This window comes from Hyalella azteca, unplaced genomic scaffold (genome assembly GCF_000764305.2).
Source record: "Hyalella azteca isolate HAZT.00-mixed unplaced genomic scaffold, Hazt_2.0.2 contig12261, whole genome shotgun sequence".
NCBI classification, from domain to species: domain Eukaryota; kingdom Metazoa; phylum Arthropoda; class Malacostraca; order Amphipoda; family Hyalellidae; genus Hyalella; species Hyalella azteca.
The window spans coordinates 19971-40185 of NW_025942223.1; the positions used below are offsets into that span (position 1 = coordinate 19971).

Sequence of the window (20215 nt, forward strand, 5' to 3'; positions counted from 1 at the left end):
TTGCTCGTCGACAAATGATGCGACCTCACATTAGGCGAGACCCGAAACAGATTCTTTAGAGGAAATGCTTCGATATTTTCTATCTCCATCGAGTGCAGAATTCCATTTTCAACAGTTGAGTCTACACTGATCATGAATGAGTGTACGACTCCGATGGGACCTAACCTGGACTTACTTTAGCACCGATAGAGCGGCTAGCTGCTCAAGCCGAACACGCAAAACAACGAGACGGACAACAGAGGCGGGTGCTCCCTGTTACAGGTAACTAGGACATGAACCATCAAATTTGCGGTAGAAACCCACAACTCACAACAAGCAAATGTTGAAAATTAATGAAATGTTCACTCATACATCAACTTTTTCTCGAACGCTGCAAGTTTAATTTTAATGAATAACATTTTTGTCAAGAATTTAGCAATTAACACCACGCTTATTTCGGAATAGGTTTTATACAATAGAATTAATCTGTTCAACTAAGTGAACGAAGTCTGAGGCATTTTACATAATAATATAATTATAATAATAGCGGTTTCCTCGTTTATTAGGCCGTAGGCCTATCTCCGATTCCTAACAATGCAGAACATTCACAGATTGTTGCGGTCTTGAACTCTCAACTCACTGCTTCAAATTTTGCTTTGCTTAACCGCCCGGCCTCCTTCCCGATTCTGACCGGAATCTGGCGCACAGAGCTGGGATCGAACCCGCGCCTCTCTGCTCCAATCTTGGTACTCTGAACTGTAACCGCTGGGCCACCCTGCCTGGGGACATCGTCGTTCCATCGTCCACTGGGACATCGTCGTTCCAATACTACAATAACTTTATTCAATGGCATATAGTCTCATAGTACATAATTACCGAAAGAGTATAAGCGCTATAATCAAACTACATCACACAATTAAGTTTAAGTAACTTTTTCCTTTTCATTTTTATCTCCCAAACATTCGGTTTTCAACACTCGGATAGCCTTAAGGAACACATTAAATGCACAGCAACATAGAATAAGTGCTAGCAGAATAAAATCAAGGCTGATGAACTCTATCCAGGACAGGTGTCGCGCTGGGGACTTTAGGTGCGGCGCTCCCCGGAAGCGAGCCGCATACTCGGTCCAAAACACTGCGCGGTCAAGCGCTGTTTCTTCCTGGTCCCGGAACACCCGGGATACGAAGGCCATATTTTCCCCGTAACTGCAACGAAATGATTAACCATAGAATCTGGAGTATTTTACGACCGCATCGTGAACGCAACCAAACTCTGAGTTGCCAACGTTGATCATGATTGTACAAAAAAATAAAATTTCATATAGAGATTATTTGACAGGCAGTATAATCCTTGAACTATCGTGGGTGTTACGTTCCAGACCTCGACCGCGATAGGTGAAAACCTGGATGAGGTATTGATCAACTGAGTGTACTTATTTTAGGTACGTATTTATATTGTCATTATTTATTAATGCGCTAATTCTTGTATATAAGAATAAAAGTTATGTGTAAGCGACGGAACAAAATTTTTGTGGATTTTTTTTAGAACATTGACCTCATCCGCTGTGACGCAGGTGCTCGCGTAGCACACAATTGTAGGGGCACGGCGTAAAGGTTGCAGCGGGAGCATCGGCCGACGACGCGCGCACAGCTGAAGTTTTGTTTTCAAAGAACGCATGTAATCCTTCCACGCTCTCGTCGCCCGAGGCATCCGCACGACCCCTCCCCATGAGCCCATCCAGCGAACGTCCCAGCGCCCGAGGGTCGCCGCGCTGTGCGTCAACTCTTAGACGCCAGAATGACTCCCTCTTGGATCTAAGAAGGATGACATGGGCGCGCCGCGCATCCCGCCAGTTGGACGTCGCTTCAGCCCCAGCAGCAGGATCGTTACGTCTGCTCGCGCGATGGACAGCCCGCTGGAGCAGCCGAACACCACGCTTCGAAGCGCGACATTCGTCGTGAAACCACGGGTCGGAGGCTCGCTGGGGGACACGAACAGTTCGTGCAGGAATGAGGGCGTCAAGCAAAGATGTCAATTCGATGTCGTAGAATTTTGCAATATCATCCACCGACAGCTCCGACCATGAGTCCGGCCAACCAAGTCGGGACGACTGATGTCTCAAAGTCAAAACATCGCCGTCGAGATCGCGCAACGGGCGACAGGTGACGGCTCTGTACGTCAACGCCGGGCGAACACACGGCACCATCCACTGGAGTAGCCGGTGGTCAGATATTGCGATTTCGAGGATGTCAACGGGCAGAAAATGAATGTCGGTACGCGTGATGACAACATCCAGCAACCCGCCAAGGTCATGGGTGGGTAAGGTAACTTGACAGACCATGCCAAAGGCAAACAGCAGATCGTTCAGCTGACGCGCCCATTGGTCGTCGGCACGATCCAGTCGAACATTAAAATCAGTGATAAAAACGTGATCGGTGAGGGTCACAAGTCCAGTTAAAACATCCCTTAATTCAACAAAAAAATCACATGCGACAGCAACTGATCCGGGACGAAAGATGACGACAGCAACACACGCGAACGAGCTGCAAGCGACTGTGACACACAGCAGCTCAAAAATGGTCGGTCGGGTGCCGATGTCGAGCCTGGTCAGATTCACGCCGCAGGCGACGGTCGCTAGTCCGCCGTGATTCGTCACTAGGGTGTTGGGCTGCGCGCGAGGCCGTGCACGCTCGACCACTTGGAGTCCTTCAGCCCGAAGAAGCGCGATGGAAACCGAGTCAGCATCATGCCAGGTCTCGGTCAAGAAGACGACATCCAGAGAGCGCAGCGGCGAATGTGAAGGAACTCATCAACTTTGTTGTTCAGCGAACGGATGTTTAGGCTGCCGAACATTAACCGGCGACACGACTGCGCGGAGTAACGATCGACATGGACGCTGCGCAGGTTATGAGGCCTGCGAGCCGACACAGATCCACGTTCAGCAGCAGAAGGATCAGCCGACGTACAGTCTAGCACAGATGGCTGCCGTCGTGGCAACGGCCGATTGCTAATTATCACAAACGCACCACCGTCGCACGCAACCCGATACATGGCGGCAGTACGCCTTTTACGACCGGCACGGCATCCGCATTTATTGTATTGTATTATCTATTTTTTGCACTTAGAAAGTGTTAACAGTCTGTTTTGTGCTCTTTATAGGCGGGGTGTCGTGTTGCCATTGTTTTGGTGAGTCGCCCCTTGCGGGCGAGTGGAAGTTGTGTGTGCTCCGCAATGCGGGGTTGGGGTGCCACGGTTTCGACTCTTAATGACGAGAGAAAAATCTGGGCGTGCAAGAATAAACTCCACCGTAGTTCTGGACATAACTCGTAAAGAGTTCCACTAACGGACTAATAACGACGTAGGTGGAGTTCTTGGATAGTTCCAGATTTTGGCTGCGTGGGGCGGATAACAGCCGTTCCATTCGCCCCCTCGTGTCGTAGGGGCTAATAATCTCTGCGCACGAGTAAATTGTTAGCGGCTTATTGAAGGCTCGCATCCTTCAATAGTCGTGCTTTTGCACGACTATTATGCTTTTGCACGACTATAACTGCCACCCTGTTCCTGTGTGATTGTCGGCATCGTGGTGCAGCTCGTACCTGTACCCTTGCTTTCCGTTCCTGTGAGGTTGTCGGCATCGTAGTGCAGCTCGTACCTGTACCCTTGCTATCCGCTTTTATGGTTCTCGACAGTTTATTAGGACTCGTCAACATTGTACCCTTAAAGTTGAGATCCTGTCTCCCGCAGCTTTCGGACTTATAGTGAATAATAAATTGTGTGCCCTGTACAGTAGAATTTGTTTATCGCCTGAAGATCACGAATATACTACGAAAAGTCCCTCGTGTTTATTCCTCCTCTCTCCAACGCAAGGGAATTTAGAGTCGGACAAAAGAGCGACTCTTTAGCCCTTGTGTTAAAACCATTACCCAAGTCACCGTCAAGTCGGCACGCTACCCATAACTATTTCGACTTCGCGACGGTGTTTCCGGTTACATGTGTTTATCAAAGAAAGACCCATTCAAACCCAAATTTTACATCGATCTTCTAATTGCCTATCGTTTTCAAAATAAGATAAATCTACTGTGCGTCTTTTAAACTAAATTTATTAGCAACAATGTTCAATACAATACTTCTCTTCAACTTCACTTCATCTACCTGTCCAATCGATATGAAATTTTGCACATATGCGTGAAGTCGGAGACAATGCATGAATCAATTGATACATTAACTAATTTTGAAATTTAAATTTTTCAATATATAAAAAAATTTTAGATTATTTTTTTAATATATGGAAATAAAATTAGAAATTCATTGTAGATGTGTAACATTAAAAACACTGTATTCTTTAGAAGTGTTGTCTCTAAAAAGTAATTTTTAAACGCATATTATTTTTAATCTAATCTTAAACTGCCCGTTTTGAAATGCTATACCATTCTCCCATTAAGAATATAATCCAAGTTCAGTTAATATTGGGACAAGATAAGTATCGTGGATACGCGCTCGAACGGCCTCTATATGTTTCCCGAGTCAAGCATCAAACACATAAACCAACAAACAAATATCAATAAAATGACGAAATTCTTGATTATTTACCTTGGATTGGTCATGATTTCCATAACGGCGTCACGTAAGATCTCCTCAGTTAGGGTGAGCCAGGACAGCTGGATGGCTGCACCAGCCAGCACTAATTTCCCCGCCATGGCTCCGTGCTCGGGAGCTGCGGGGAGGGCGATCACAGGCACGCCGTGGTAAACAGTTTCATAGACGCCTGCTAGACCGCAATGGCTAATGAACAACTTCACGTTTGGATGCGCTGTAATAAACAAAATTATGATTATATTTATATAATTAATTCAGTAAGCGCAACGACCGAACATTACATTTCTTGAATGCTCTTGGGGAAAAATTATTATCCTATAAGCAAGTTTGTGCCCTAGCATAAATCAATCTAAATGTGTACCCATATATAGAAATAAACAGTGGGATGCATTTTGCCGAAATAAATGTAAAATAGTTATAATTTTCGTGCTTTGATATATGAAAAAGCTCTAAGTATTCATACGCCTTCGAACATTTCATCATATTAAAGGTTAGTAAACCTATGCAAATAAAATTTATTGCAAATAAATTCCGACATACAATGAGCGGTCCTGAAAATGCTATGTTTGCTAAAACTCACCTAAAATATCCTGTTGAGGAGCATCGCCTGTAAGGAGAACATTACCGCTCCTACCACTTGCTTGTCCGTGCACATTCATTATGACTTTGTATGGAAGCTTCTTGGAGACTGAGAGTAGAATATCTTTTTTGTCTCGAGGAATTGAATCGTTACGTATGAACGATACACCAAGACCGATGTATATAACCGACGTGTTGCCAGACATGAAGTCTAATATGTCCTGAAATGAAAAATTCTTGGTGAAGTTATCCAAATGCTGTGAGAAAGAAGTTTTGGTTTTTAATATTTCAAAAACTCTTAATAATGAAGCACCACAAATTGATATGATATATTAACAAATGTCTTCGAGGACTTGGATAGTCTGAAGATCGGAAAATTTTCCCGTTATAACATTGCAAGAAATGTTCTTTAACAGAAAATATTCACTCGCGGCCTTCGAGGATATGACTGGACTGCCAACATGCATGATTCATAAAGCCGTTATTCATATTCCTGCAGGTGCAAATGTACGTTATTCTATTGTTATCATTTTTCGTATTGTGTTATTGTTATGTAAGTTCATTCTATTAACGATACTCATGTACTTATCACTATAACGTAGTAAGTAAGAAACCTTGGGTAGAGGTTGTGGCGGCTTCAGCACGAGTCCGGCGATGGGCACCTGATTAGGTAGCAGAGACAGCGGACCATCCAACGCCAAGCTGGTCGTCAGGAGATGCAAGCTCGCATTCCGTTCGATTTCTTTCAGTGACGGAAGCCATGGGAAGCGTTCGTTCATCTGTAGAGCAAATGAGTTCAATTCTACGTTGCCAGTGACACTTTAGAGTAGAAAATATTTTATATAGGGTATATATAATTTAATCTTGAGGCAAACTGGCGATCCTGATAAGAAATAAATTCAACGAAAGACTTTGGCTGACTTCTGTGTCTAGGAGCTAATATCTAGCTGAATTATTCTATCACTTACAATTAGCAGCAAGTTTTGAGATTTGTCTTCATTTCTAATTATGTATGATTTCCTTTGTAAATGTCGTGGCACCGAGGCATGAAAAGGAAACGCTATCTCCTCGCGACTATTAATTTTATCCCTGCAATATGTCTCTTTGAATAATTAAAATATCCTCGATTATCTCCTGGGCACTTCCTTGAAAATATTTTCTTACTATTGAATACCAAGAAAATCTTTATTCAAACTGATATTTGAATGGATTAGACGCTTACGAGAGTCTCACCAGTTTTTCTGTTTGTGAAGGGATCGCCCAATGAACGTAGCACTGAGCTACAGTCAGTGCAATGTTCTTGAGCCGGTCAAAAAATCCATAAGGTTGCTTGAATTCCATAAAGTTACTTGAAACGAAAGCTGGATTTGGGACGTTCCCCAAGCTTGCGCTCTGACATGGCAGGAGAGCTGAAGTCGAAAAGATTGCGAACGGCGTGCCGTGCGCGAAAGGGTAGAAGATCTGCAAGTGTAATGACGTTACATATAATAGAATGTTATTGACGTATTTGTCTCATTATTTTGCTTGAATAGCAAATTAGCGAAGAATCTAGAAGCAGAGATAGCACGAGAACAAGTCACTTGAGCAAATCTTTGTTGAAATATTTCAGAAACCAGCTTAATGACCGCTTCAAAGCTTAAAGAATATATGTAAGAACTAAGAAATGAAGACGAAAATTTCCTCGGACGAGATTAAAACTCGGTACCGAAAACAAATTATCCAGTATACGGTACGCCACAAGCGGTAAATTGTTGAGAACAAACAATTTATTAATAACCAATGAAGTGAATGCAATTGAGATGCAAAAAAAAAACAACAGATAAAGGAATGTAGGGTTGTTATGGATTCTTTTGGATAAACTATTTCATTGTGCGTTGAGGTTTGCTTAGTCGAAAAAATTACGAATAAAAACAGGTAATAATTCAAACTCATTTTTGTATTGAAACAGAAAAATTGGTACCGAAAATTAATAAGAGCCTCCATTAATTTTCCAGAAAATACTGCATTTCACATCGAATTTAAAAATAAAATTAAAATGTTTTGTGATGTCAAAGGAGAGCTGAGCACGTGAAGTTTTCTTGAGCTATGATTTAGAATTAATTACGTTGAAAAATTGGAAGTAAAGTAACTTTCGAGAAGGCTCATGATTTATTGCTCCTTGAATTAATTATTGCTAAATCCTAATTTGAGAAACTTACAGACAAGCCCAAGTGATCAATCACGATCAAGTCGTATTCACCCCGACGCTTGAAGATTTTCATGGTTATGTCTGAATTGAACATTTTCTCTGCATCGTTTGCTGCCGCATTAGTGAAAGTTTTCAGAAACGAAAGAGGATTTCGCACGACATCAAAAGTGTCGAAATCTTCAGGCGCACTAAGTCGAAAGCCAGGATTAATGCACGTCACGTTAGGGATTTTGAAATGGTAGGAAGAGTCGCAAAACATGTGCACCTGAGGGAATATTTGTGACAAATTCAAATTTCTGCCGTCCTACCTAGGTGATTAATGTAAGTACATGATCAGAACGATAAGGCTTCATTACACCTGCTGCGACGAAAATGATATTTTAAACTATTTACGTTATTATTCGATGACTGCGTATATAACAGATGGGATTTCAAAACAATTATCAATTTAGTCACTGACGTTCAAAATTAAAATAATCTCTAGACTTGTTATTTATATTGATATGTGAACGGCAAAAATCTAATTTTAAAATTGCTTAGGTGTTCGTCCAATTAAAAATTTTTACCGTTTAAATCAGATCGTTCACAATTTCAATTTTCTGTCTTAAAATTCATTCGTATTTTTTTGGGGAAATATTATTTGTTGAACAGCAGGAAATACTATTTGAATTGTTAAACTCGAATTTGTGAACTATACCTATGAAGGACATGGTCCTTGGCAAATGACTCGATATGAACAGGAATTAGAACTAAAAATGTTGCAGCTAATTGGAAGATTGACATTTCATATCGTTGACTATTTTGTCCTATATTTTCAAATAAAAATCAGTTATTGAATCGTAATTGAGCAACTGTTGAACAATAACTGCCCGCCATCATTTACCTCGTGTCCTCTTCTAGCCAAGTCGACCATCAGGGGCGCTGCGACCCATACGTGACTCTTAAAAGTGGGTGGTAACAAGAACAATATTTTAAAACTCTCAGTAGGAAGTGGGACGGAACTCTTGAAATATTCTGTTGCCCAGGCTGCAGTAGCCGTGCTCAAAACTGACAACAAGGCGGAATGTATTATTTTAACGCCCAAACTCTCCCCCCCTCTTGTCTTATTTTGCGTCCAAAAAAGTAATTTAAGAATCCAACTTGTAGGTTATCATGTTGTCCTGATTTCAATGGGCGCTTTTAACCGGAATCACATTTGCTTAGCTTCTTATGCCTCACATGTATTGGAAGTAATTTGACTTCAGGCGCACGATTCTCGGTCGCACTCGTCACTATATAGCGGACAAAACCTTTAGACGTATTTTTCGCCACCTCCAAATGCCCGCTTATGACGACGCATAAATGCCCGGCTACTGCGGATAATTCCCCATTCATCACCTCATGCTACTTTTATTACTATTATTTTTAATCATTTATTTCTGGTCATTAATTTCTGTACTCGATGGTTCATTCAATGAAGCATTCGTTCCCTGTTTTAAAAGACTAGTGTTAACAGATTGCAGTCATTTTAACACAAGGAAGCAGGATGGTCATAAACTATAAATTAATAATCTTTTTGTTGAAAAAAGTATCTTAATTTTTTACTGTTGAAAAAAGTATCTTAGTTAATTACTGAAAAAATGATGGCAATGAAATGGAGATATCGAGGGAAGTGGTCTGCAAAATCGAAGCAGTGCGTCGGCCTTGACGCGAGCATGCAAAAAATTATTTTAAATTAACTATTCTTGTTCTATTCACCCTGCAGAGATATTGCTCGCAGCAACTTTATTTTCTTCTACTTTTATTTTGTCGAAATGGGTTAACTGTCAAATGTGCTATTTGTTTAAGCATGCATTGATTTTCTTTATTCCAGTGAAGCTATTGAAACTTCCATCGTATATGAGGGAACCGTCGAGAATAAAAAAAGTTCCAAATTAAATTTTGTATCAAATTTGAACCCTTTACCAATCGATTGAGGAATGTGAAAACTAACATTCAATTTTGATCGAGGCCTGCGCCTTGAAATCAGACTTAGAAAAATTCAGTATTTTCCATAATTTAAGCAATTCCCTACAAAAAATGGCGAGAAAAGCTCCAGCTAGGGAAACTGTACGTGCCGGACATGCCAAGGCCTCCGGGAAGGCCGAGTTTCAGACTGTATTACAGAGCAGACTTGGAACTACTGCACACCTTGTCATCGCGTTGTGTATGCAGTGAACTTAACTCTTCAAATAACTGCGTTTGGTAAACGAAGATATCCATGGATGATTTTAAATTGAAACATTGCCGGATTGTGCAATCACAATCTATTGAATGTTTAGCAAGATGTTCATTAATTGAAGGGGCAGCTATGATTTGGAAGAAAGTCGGAAGCGATAGAAGCATGTTTAAGCTACTCTATTGTATCAGTAAATTACTTTTTAATATCAGTATCGTCCATGACATCGTGGTCACGTCAGTAAATATGAATGAATATGAATAAATATGAATTCCTACGTAAAGTAAAAGCCTTACATTTGAACATCATATGTGATACGTCTTGATAAACACATTGTTTTTCATCAATACTGCCACTAATTATATCAATCAAACTATTCTTCGAAATAAAATCTTAGTATTAAGTCCGAATTATTGAAAGAGAAATAATTTTGAAACTTTTGGGGGGATATTCGTATCTATAAGTATCAAATTACTCGTAAAAGGAAATTAACTCATTACGAGATAAGTGGTAACGCTTCAAAAATAACAAACCTTCATTTTTATTTGGAGCTGACACTGTGCAGGAATGCAAGTTGTGAATCAACCTATGAGGAGAAAGAAGACGAGTTTTATTAAATTACACGTGTATGATTGTAGCAGCATGCCACAGAAATAAATTTTTAGGAAATGAAACCAAAGACCTGGAAAGTAAGTCGTTACTGTTGTAGTGAAGCCAGTAACTTGGCGATGAGATGACGCTATCAACTCGTCGCGTTGGACAGAGCAAAAGTGTATCTCTCTCTTACAAATTCAACGGGTCATTAGCGAACAGTGCAGATTATCAAGGCCAACTGCTCACAAAACACATTTGCAAGGCTGTCAAGTCGAATTTATTTCGATTACGTGTAGTTTCATTCAGTAATAATACACCACAAATGTTCAAAAATTCAGTTCAAATAAATATCTGCTAATTTAAGAAATGTCAGCCTCGAGCTCAAATAAAGGGCTACTTAATCTCGATTGGAATTAATTTCGATTACTGATTAACAAAGTTAATTAAATGTCAATGTAGATAAGAAATTGTATGACGTGGATAAGAAAACCCTAAAGGGAGCCTTCAAGTTGATCAGTTCTCATGTAAATAGTCCACAAACATTTAATAACTGCCCGCTCGCACCAGCCATCTTACCTTGGTCACCGATGGCGCGTATGTGCTGCAGGCGTCGGACGTTAGGTAGAGCAGGTATAATGGGGGTAACAGGAAAGAGTTTATGTATCCGGGCCAAGGCAGTCTGGGTTTTGCGCGTCCCCCATTTCTCCACCACGGCTTGAATGCCTCATTGCAAGATAGTTGTAGCAGCATATCAACCTTCAGAAGATTGTTTAGCCAATTCAGAATAGTTATTTGCTGCGTAATTTGAACAGATACTAAAATAGTTTATTCACTGTCATACGCTGTTCAGTATCCACTTTTTAAATCTTTGCCATTAAATGGAGTGCGTCAGCGCAAAAGCTAGTCTATTGGTCTTGATATCTTGAATACCTACCTATATGATTTGAAATTTTCATCGTCTATCAATGAAATGAGGAATCAGTGCTTAATGATATATTTATTGTATCTCTTCATGTTAGTACAAAATTCGTATCTATAGTTACCCATGCAAACAAGCACGTACCTATATAGTTACCCATGCAAATACGCACTGATAACGTCGACAATAAATTATTCGAGAATTCGTGAACATGTGTGGCTTGTTTATTAACTTTAACAACACAGCAAGTAAGATAATAAGTTATATTAAAAGTGTATACACTTGCCCATGTTTCACAGAAGTTTGGTCCTCTTGCGAAAACTAATACAATCCTCATCTTATACGCACCTTGCCACATGACGGTCTGCAGATACTTCCAGCAAGGTTGTTGCAGTTTTTTAGGCGCCGTGCAACAAGTCAGTCCAGTTTTTATACTTTTATATGCAAAGTCGTCTTGTCAAATAAATAAACTTATACCTGTGCTTATGCGAAATTTTTTGCTCGTTTGACCTAGATGCTGAAGATGGACCTAGATGCTAAATGGATGAAGATATTTTTTTGCTCGTTCTTGTACGTCCGAACCTTGAGTTTGAAAACGCCTTCTGGTCACCGAAACTTGAACATGACAAAAATATAGTCGAGAGTGTTCAAAGACGTGTAACAAGGATATTTCCAGGCTTAAAGGGCAAGTTTTATGAAGAAAGATTAGCGATTTTGCAGCTTCCAAGCCTCTGTTATATATCGACGTCTGCGTGGTGACCTCAGTGAAGTATACAAACATACCCACGGTTTATAAAAGGTCCCAGGAGGATTACTACAATTTAAAACAAGAACAAACACCAGAGGACACGGCTATAAACTAAAACACTGCGTTGTAACACATCCATGCGACAACATTTCTTCTCGCTTCGAGTCACCGACATGTGGAACAACCTCACTGATAGCATCGTTGACGCGCCACGTATGAACGCCTTCAAGAAAATACCATATAGAAGATAGATTAAGCTATTCAGGAGCATATGATTAGTCATGAAACGCCTAGCAACATACGGGCCTTGCAATAAGTCCAGCAGCTATCTCAATCAATCGTCAGTTGTCGAAAGATCGGGTTCAAAAGGCAGGATCTTTTGTGGAATCATGTCACGAAAAATACATTAATCGGCAACAGGCCATGGGCCTATTTCTTCAGTGCCGACACTTCTATTCTATGAGACAGACAGGGCGATAGTTACCGAAAGAAACCCTTGTCACCTTATTTGAACAATGGTGTCACTTGAGCTTTTTATGCCGACAAAATCCCTTCGTTCAAGGTTTTTTGGAAGAACTCTGTCAAAGGGCCGTCCAGGACGGTTGCTAATTCTTTGAGCAATCTAGGGTGGAATTCGTCTGGTCCACATGACTTATCTGGGTCCAAAGCGACCCGGCGCTCGAGAACCTCTTGTTTGTGTATTTCAAAACCTGTTAAATTCGAGCCTGCTTGGCGCTAATCAATAGCTGGAATGCTGTCAAGTCCTCATCTGTGAACACACGGCTGTAGAACTGATTAAGAACGTGTCCCATGCCATCATCAGAGGATATCATCTTTGATCTACTTTCAGATGATAAATACCGTCGTTTGTCTAACTCTAACACTTCAAACTAGCGTACAAAAAGAAGGCTTTCGAGGAAGTTTTTGGCGTTTTTGGCTATATTTATTTCAAAGTTTGCGCTCACATAGTCTTATTTACGCTTGAATTGAACTCTATGGAGCATGCGCGTATAGTTGGTTATCACGTTGTACTGGTTTCAGTGAGCGCATTTTAATTGAATCATCTCAGCCTAGCTTCTTATGCCTCCTTATATGCTCGGTCGCACTCGTCACTGGCGGGCAACACCAGCTTATACGTACGTTCCATCACCTCGATCCACATGACCGCAAAAACAGACACAAGTGCGCCCGACTACCATGTTTAATTCCTCCATTATTCGAAGAATTAACAAGAACAGACATAAGTACTTCTCTGGCCAAACAGTAATTTCATTATTCGTGAATTTTTCATTCATTATTGTTTGCTAACTTTTACTCGGTGGTTCTCTTCACTGGAACATTTTTAAACTGCTCTGAAGGGCAGAGAATTAATTTATTTCTGTGATTTGATTACCTGGAAACATAATTTATTACGTTTAATTAGACGAAACTTCTGAATCGACGTAATATGTAATCAGGAGTGATTGAAGACGCCAGGAGTGATAGAATCAGATAACTAGGGTAACATGGGGCAACGGGATCACTGCGGGTCATGGGCCCATAGCGGATTTCCCTCTAAGTATGGCAGATATTGGGCCGTGCGCTCTACCGCCGGTCGACAGTTTTACTGGGCTGAAGTGTACGGCTCTACGTTTTGCTAGGAGTTTGCGTTGATGGGTGGATGGATAGCTAGAGGTCAGCATAGCCCAAGTCCACAGTGCGATTCCTATACCTCCCCGAGCAATGCAGCCGGGCATCTTCACGGCTTTTGACACAAAGCGCCCACCACAACAGCGTTTTACACAGTGCGTTTTTTATCGTTAGAAAATTGAAATTGTGTGGTCTGATTCATACGTTAAAAATCTTTAATTTGACGAACACCTAAGCAATTTCGAAATTATATTTTGGCCGTTCATATGTTGGTCTAAATAACAAGTCAAGAGATTGTTTTGCGTTTGAATGTCAGTAACTAAATTGATAATTGTTTTGAAATCTTATCTGTTATAGGTATAGTCATCGAATAATTACATAAATAGTTTAAAATATAATTTTCGTCGCAGCAGGTGTAATGAAGCCATACCGTTCTGATCATGTACTTACATAAATCGCCGAGGACTTCAGGAATTTGAATTTGTCACAAATATTCCCTCAGGTGCACATGTTTAGCGACTCTTCCTACCATTTCAAAATCCCTAACGTGACGTGCATTAATCCTGGCGTTCGTCTTAGTGCGCCTGAAGATTTCGACACTTTTGACGTCGTGCGAAATCCCCTTTCGCTTCTGAAAACTATCACTGATGCGGCAGCAAACGATGCAGAGAAAATGTTCAATTCAGACAAAACCATGAAAATCTTCGAGCGTCGGGGAGAATACGACTTGATCGTGATTGATCACTTGGGCTTGTCGGTAAGATTCTCTAGTGAGCATTTAGCAATAATTAAAGGATCTATAAAGCATTAGCCTTCTCGAAAGTCACTTTGCTTCCAATTTTTAAACGTCATTAATTTTGAAACAGAAAGCTCATGAAAACTTCTCCTGCTCAGCTCTCCTTTGACATCAGAAATCCTTTGAATTTTATTTCTAAATTCAATGTGATTTGCAAGGTTTTCTTGAAAATTAATATAGACTATTAATTATTTTTGATTCCAATTTTTCTATTTCAATACAAAAGTAAGCTTGAATTATTACCAGTTGTTATTCGAGATTTTTTTAACTAAGCTAACCTCAACGCAAAATGAAATAGTTTATCCAAAAGAATTCATAGCAAACGTATATTCCAATATTCGTTTTTTGTTATTTCAACTGCATTCACCTCATTGGTTATTAATAAATTGTTCGTTCTTAGCAATTTTCCGCTTGTGGCGTTAACTGGATAATATGTTTTCGGCACCGCGTTTTAATCTAGCACGAGGAAATTTTCGTCTTCATTCTTTAGCTCTTACATATACAGTATTCTTTAAACTTTTAAGTGGTCATCAAGCTGGTTTCTGAAAATTTTTCATGAAAGATTTGCTCAAGTGACTTGTACTCATGCTATCTCTGCTTTTAGATTCTTCGCTTATTTGCTATTCTAAGAAAATAATTATACAAAAAATTTGAATTACATTCTATTATATGTAACATCTTTACACTTGCAGATCTTCTACCCTTTCGCGCACGGCACGCCGTTCGCAATTTTTTCGACTTCAGCTCTCCTGCCATGTCAGAGCGCAAGCTTGGGGAACGTCCCAAATCCAGCTTTCGTTTCAAGTGCTCTCATGGAATTCAAGCAACCTTATGGAACTTTCGACCGGCTCAAGAACATTGTACTGACTTTCGCTCAGTGCTACGTTTATTGGGCGATCCCTTCACAAACAGAAAAACTGGTGAGATACTCGTACGCGTCTAATCCATTCAAATCTAAGTGTTTGAATGAGGATTTTCTTGGCATTCTATGTAAGAAAATATTTTCAAGGAATTGTCCAGGATATAATCGAGGATATTTTAACTATTCAAAGAGACATATTGCAGGGATAAAATTAATAGTCGCGAGGAGATAGCGTTTCTTTTTCCACCTCGGTGCCACGGCATTTACAAAGGAAATCATACATCATTAGAAATGAAGATAAATATCAAAACTCGCTACTAACTGTAAGCGATCGAACACTTTAGCTTGACATTTGCTTCTAGACACGGAAGTCAGCCAAAGTCTTTCTTTGAATTTAATTTGTTATCAGTAACGTCAATTAGGCTCAAGATTAAATTATCCATATATATAATAGTTTCTACTTTAAAGTGTCACTGGCAACGTAGAATTGAACTCATTTGCTCTACAGATGAGCGAACGCTTCCCATCGCTTCCGTCACTGAAAGAAATCGAACGGAATGCGAGCCTGCATCTCCTGACGACCAGCTTAGCGTTGGATGGTCCGCTGGCTCTGCTACCTAATCAGGTGCCCATCGCCGGACTCGTGCTGATGCCGCCACAACCTCTACCCAAGGTTTCTTACTTACTACGTTATAGTTATAAGTACATGAGTATCGTTAATAGAATGAACTTACATAACAATAACACATTACGAAAAATGATAACAATAGAATAACGTACATTTGCACCTGCAGGAATATGAATAACGGCTTTATGAATCATGCGTGTTGGCAGTCCAGCCATATAAACCGCGAGTGGATATATTCTGTTAAAACATTTCTTGCAATGTTATAACGGGAAAATTTCCGATCTTCAGACTATCCAAGTCCTCGAAGACATTTGTTAATAGATAATATCAATTTGTAGTGCTTCAGTATTAAGAGTTTTTGAAATATTAAAAACCAAAACTTCTTTCTCACAGCATTTGGATAACTTCACCAAGAATTTTTCATTTCAGGACATATTAGACTTCATGTCTGGCAACACGTCGGTTATATACATCGGTCTCGGTGTATCGTTCATACGTAACGATTCAATTCCTCGAGACAAAAAAGATATTCTGCTCTCAGTCTCCAAGAAGCTTCCATACAAAGTCAAAATGAATGTGCACGGACAAGCAAGTAGTAGGAGCGGCAATGTCCTTACAGGCAATGCTCGTCAACAGGATATTCTAGGTGAGTTCTAGCAAACATAGCATTTTCAAGACCGCTCATTGTATGTTTAAAATGATAAAATGTTTGTAGGCCTATGAATACTTAAAGCTTTTTCATATACAGTATCTAAGCACGAAAAGTATTACAATTTTACATTTATGTCGTTAAAATGCATTCCACTGTTCATTTCTATATATGGGTACACATTTTGATTGATTTATGCTAGTGCATAAATTGCGTGTAGGATAATAATTTTTCTCCAAGAGCATTCAAGAAATGTAATGTCCGATCGCTGCATTAAATGAAACATTGTATAAATATAATCATAATTTTGTTTATTACAGCGCATCCAAACGTGAAGCTGTTCATTAGCCACTGCGGTCTAGCAGGCGTCTACGAAACTGTTTACCACGGCGTGCCTGTGATCGCCCTCCCCGCGGCTCCCGAGCACGGAGCCATGGCGGGGAAATTAGTGCTGGCTGGTGCAGCCATCCAGCTGTCCTGGCTCACCCTAACTGAGGAGATCTTACGTGACGCCGTTATGGAAATCATGATCAATCCAAGGTAAATAATCAAGAATTTCGTCATTTTATTGATATTTGTTTGTTGGTTTATGTGTTTGATGCTTGACTCGGGAAACATATAGAGGCCGTTCGAGCGCGTATCCACGATACTTATCGTGTCCCAATATTACTGGATTTGGATTTTATTCATGATGGGGAAGAGTACCGCACTGCAAAACGGAAAGTTTAATAAGGGGAGCGTGTCGGTAAAGAATCGAAAATTTTGGCTTTTCCGGTTTCTTGGCTTATTTTGTAGCTGCTGAAAATGCGCGTCTATAACGCAGTAAACCGCATGCATAATATGTGCGTGTTTTAGTTTTTGCGTAAAACACTTTCGAAAATATATAAAATGAACATTATTAATAATATGTAGAACGATTTCTTTAGATTAAATCTGTATTTATAGATCATTATTTTCCTTAATTGCAAAGTGATTGTTACTGTTTGAAAGCTCCTAACAAGACGCGTTTAACTAAGTTAATACCACGGATGTACATGCAATGTTTTTTGCGTTAGTCCGTTTTGAACTTATATAAAATGAACATCTTATATATAATATATATATAAAAAGTCACATTTGTAGCTTTTTATTCATGTTAAACTGGAACAGAATGAGTCTCAAGACGCGTGCTGGTACCCAAAATGCAACTAATTGACAATGGGAAAGCTTGGGCCACAATATCAAACAATTTTCTTGACATGTTCTTCTTTTTTTTCAATAAATTTTACTTATTTGGTTCCCCTGAACAGTCAAAATTTCCATAATACAGTATGCCATCTTGAAAATTTATCTCCTATAATTTTTAAGCTACAGCATTAAGAGATATACCATTCGATTCGGCAAACAACTATAGAAATCATCCGGTCATTTTTTATTCCTTTTTTGTTTTGATTATATATTGAAAAAGAGGGGGAAAGGGGTTAAAATTGGAGAAAAATCTGGAAAAAAATATAAAAAATGAACGGATGGTCTTTATATATGATCTTTATGCATCGAATGATATATATGTCTCTCGATGTTGTAGCTTGAAAATCCTATGAAGAGATTGAATTTTACAGTTCCCTCTCATGTGCCGTTTGCTATGAATTTTACGTTTTTTTTCATTTTTTGTTTGAAAAATTTGCATGATTCAAAAGTCAATGATTTCGATTTTACGTATGTCTCAAGTTTCATAATGATCCGTCCGTAAATAAAACAGTTTTTATTAATCTAATCAACTTAAGATTAGATTAAAAATTTACTTAATTACTAATACAATTGTTTATTTTTAAAACAGGAGCCAATTAGAAGATCGATGTAAAATTTGGGTTTGAACGGGTCTTTCTATGATAAACAAACATCACTTTTATTAATATACACATCAATTAGCGCAATATAAATACCTAAATACGCGCACTCAGTTAATCAATACCTCATCCAAGTTACCTCATACCTCATCATACCTCATCAATACCTCATCAATACCTCATCATCACTCTGTCGTTGCAACCGTGTCTTCTAATACTGTAATCTTGCTGTTCATTTATTCTTGCCAAGGTGGATTACATTAAATTTATCAGCGTTAAAAAGCAGCTGCCACTTATCAGCCCAGTCAACCAGCCTGTCAAGATCACCTTGTAACTGTACTTTTTGCGACGTATTCTTCACTGTATTACTAATTTTTGTGTCGTCAGCATACATTGAGCACAAGCTAGACACAGCTTCTGGCAGATCGTTTATAAACGCAACTAATAGAATAGGCCCGAGAACGCTTCCTTGTGGCACGCCGCTGAGCACTGGAGCCCAGTCTGATACGGACCCATTAATACTGACACGTTGGCGTCTCCCTACTAGAAAATCTCTGATCAATTTGAGTACATTGCTGTCAATTCCCAAAGATTGCAATTTCCGCAACAGCCGCTCATGTGGGACACTGTCAAATGCCTTAGCAAAATCGAGGTACACTGCATCTACTGGCTCCCTTTCGTCCAGCAGACGGGTCCATTCGTTCAGAGTAGACAAGAGGTTAGTGGTGCAGGATCTCCCGGCAATAAAGCCATGTTGACAGTCTGATAGGAGATTATTAGCAGTCAAATGGTCTATCAATCGATCCCTCACAACAGATTCCATTACCTTGCAAACGACACTTGTCAAACAGACAGGGCGACAGTTGTGTGGGCAGCTTTTATCACCTTTTTGAATAATGGTGTCAAATGAGCTTCTTTTCAGCCGGCAAGATCCCTTCGTTCAAAGTATTTCGGAAAAATGACGTCAGAGGGCCAGCTAGGACAGTTGCTAACTCTTTGAGTAATCTGGGGTGGAAGCCGTCTGGTCCACATGACTTGTTTGGATTTACAGCGATAAGGCGCTTGAGAACCTCTTCTTCTTGTATTTCAAAACTTGTTAATTTAGAGCCGACTAGGAGTGGGTGCTCCTCAATAGCTGGAATACTGGTCAAGACCTCTTCAGTGAATACGCTACTGAAAAGTTGATTAGGAACGTTAGCCTTGCCCTCATCAGAGGATATCTTTCGTTGATCTACTTTCAAATCATAAATACCGTCCTTAATCTTGCACTTCGAGCTAGCTTACAAAAAAGGCTTTCGGGTTCTTTTTTGCATTTTTAGCAATATTTTTTCGATGGTTTTTATTGCGGTGCGACAGCTTTCTTTAGCTTGATTTCCAGCTTTTGCGTATAGGTTATAGTCAGCATCGCTACGAGTCTGTAAATAACGCTGGTAGGCTTCCTCTTTTGTATTCAGCTTAGCTAGAACTGTACTGTTCATCCACTGAGTTTTTTTGGCTCCACCAAGCTTAATTTTAGGTACACACGCATCAACTGCAGACATAACCGTGTCCTTGAGAAATGACCATGACTAAGTCACATTCATGTCCTTAATACAGTTCGAAATATTCACTGCATTCACTGCTTCACGGAGTTTATCATAGTCGCCATTCGCAAAATTCAAACGCTCACGCTTTCGAGGCTTCTTCACTGTACAGCACTTTAGACTGAAAAACAATTATTGGTGATGGCTTTTGCCCAATGGAGCTTCGTGACGAAGCTCATCTAACATCGATTCATCACTAGTAAACACCAGGTCTAGAATATTGGGAGTCTGTTTACTTCTATAATGGGTTGGCTTATTAAAGTGCTGAACTAGGAAGGAGTCTCTCACAGACTCCATGAACAAGGATGCTGGGTGATTCTCATCCCTTGGAGAGGATCCATCTGTCCAGTCTAGCTCTGGATGATTAAAATCACCAACGATCAACGTGTGTGACCTACGGAAAGCCATGCTCGGTAAAAGACTGTTTAGTACTTTATCGTTA

The 20215-nt window shown here is 39.9% G+C and overlaps 2 protein-coding genes across 3 annotated transcripts; one reads left to right on the plus strand and one right to left on the minus strand.

The window, feature by feature from the left end:
• Positions 1-710: 710 nt before the first annotated feature.
• LOC108671998 (UDP-glycosyltransferase UGT5-like) lies at positions 711-8391 on the minus strand. Of its 2 annotated transcripts, XM_018159607.1 has the most exons (7): positions 8226-8391; positions 7353-7607; positions 6388-6615; positions 5769-5933; positions 5156-5375; positions 4570-4789; positions 711-1184 (listed from the first exon to the last, which is right to left on the minus strand). In XM_018159607.1, the coding sequence occupies exons 1-7, from the start codon at positions 8253-8255 to the stop codon at positions 902-904; spliced, it is 1401 nt and encodes a 466-aa protein (XP_018015096.1). In that variant the 5' UTR covers positions 8256-8391; the 3' UTR covers positions 711-901. The 2 variants fall into 2 exon arrangements, with proteins under 2 accessions (XP_018015096.1, XP_018015097.1); XM_018159608.1 differs by lacking the exon at positions 7353-7607.
• A 5732-nt stretch (positions 8392-14123) lies between these two features.
• Positions 14124-16033, plus strand: LOC108671997 (UDP-glucuronosyltransferase 3A1-like). The gene is made up of 4 exons (XM_018159606.1): positions 14124-14186; positions 14918-15145; positions 15596-15760; positions 16004-16033. The coding sequence occupies exons 1-4, from the start codon at positions 14124-14126 to the stop codon at positions 16031-16033; spliced, it is 486 nt and encodes a 161-aa protein (XP_018015095.1).
• The last annotated feature ends 4182 nt before the right edge of the window (positions 16034-20215 follow it).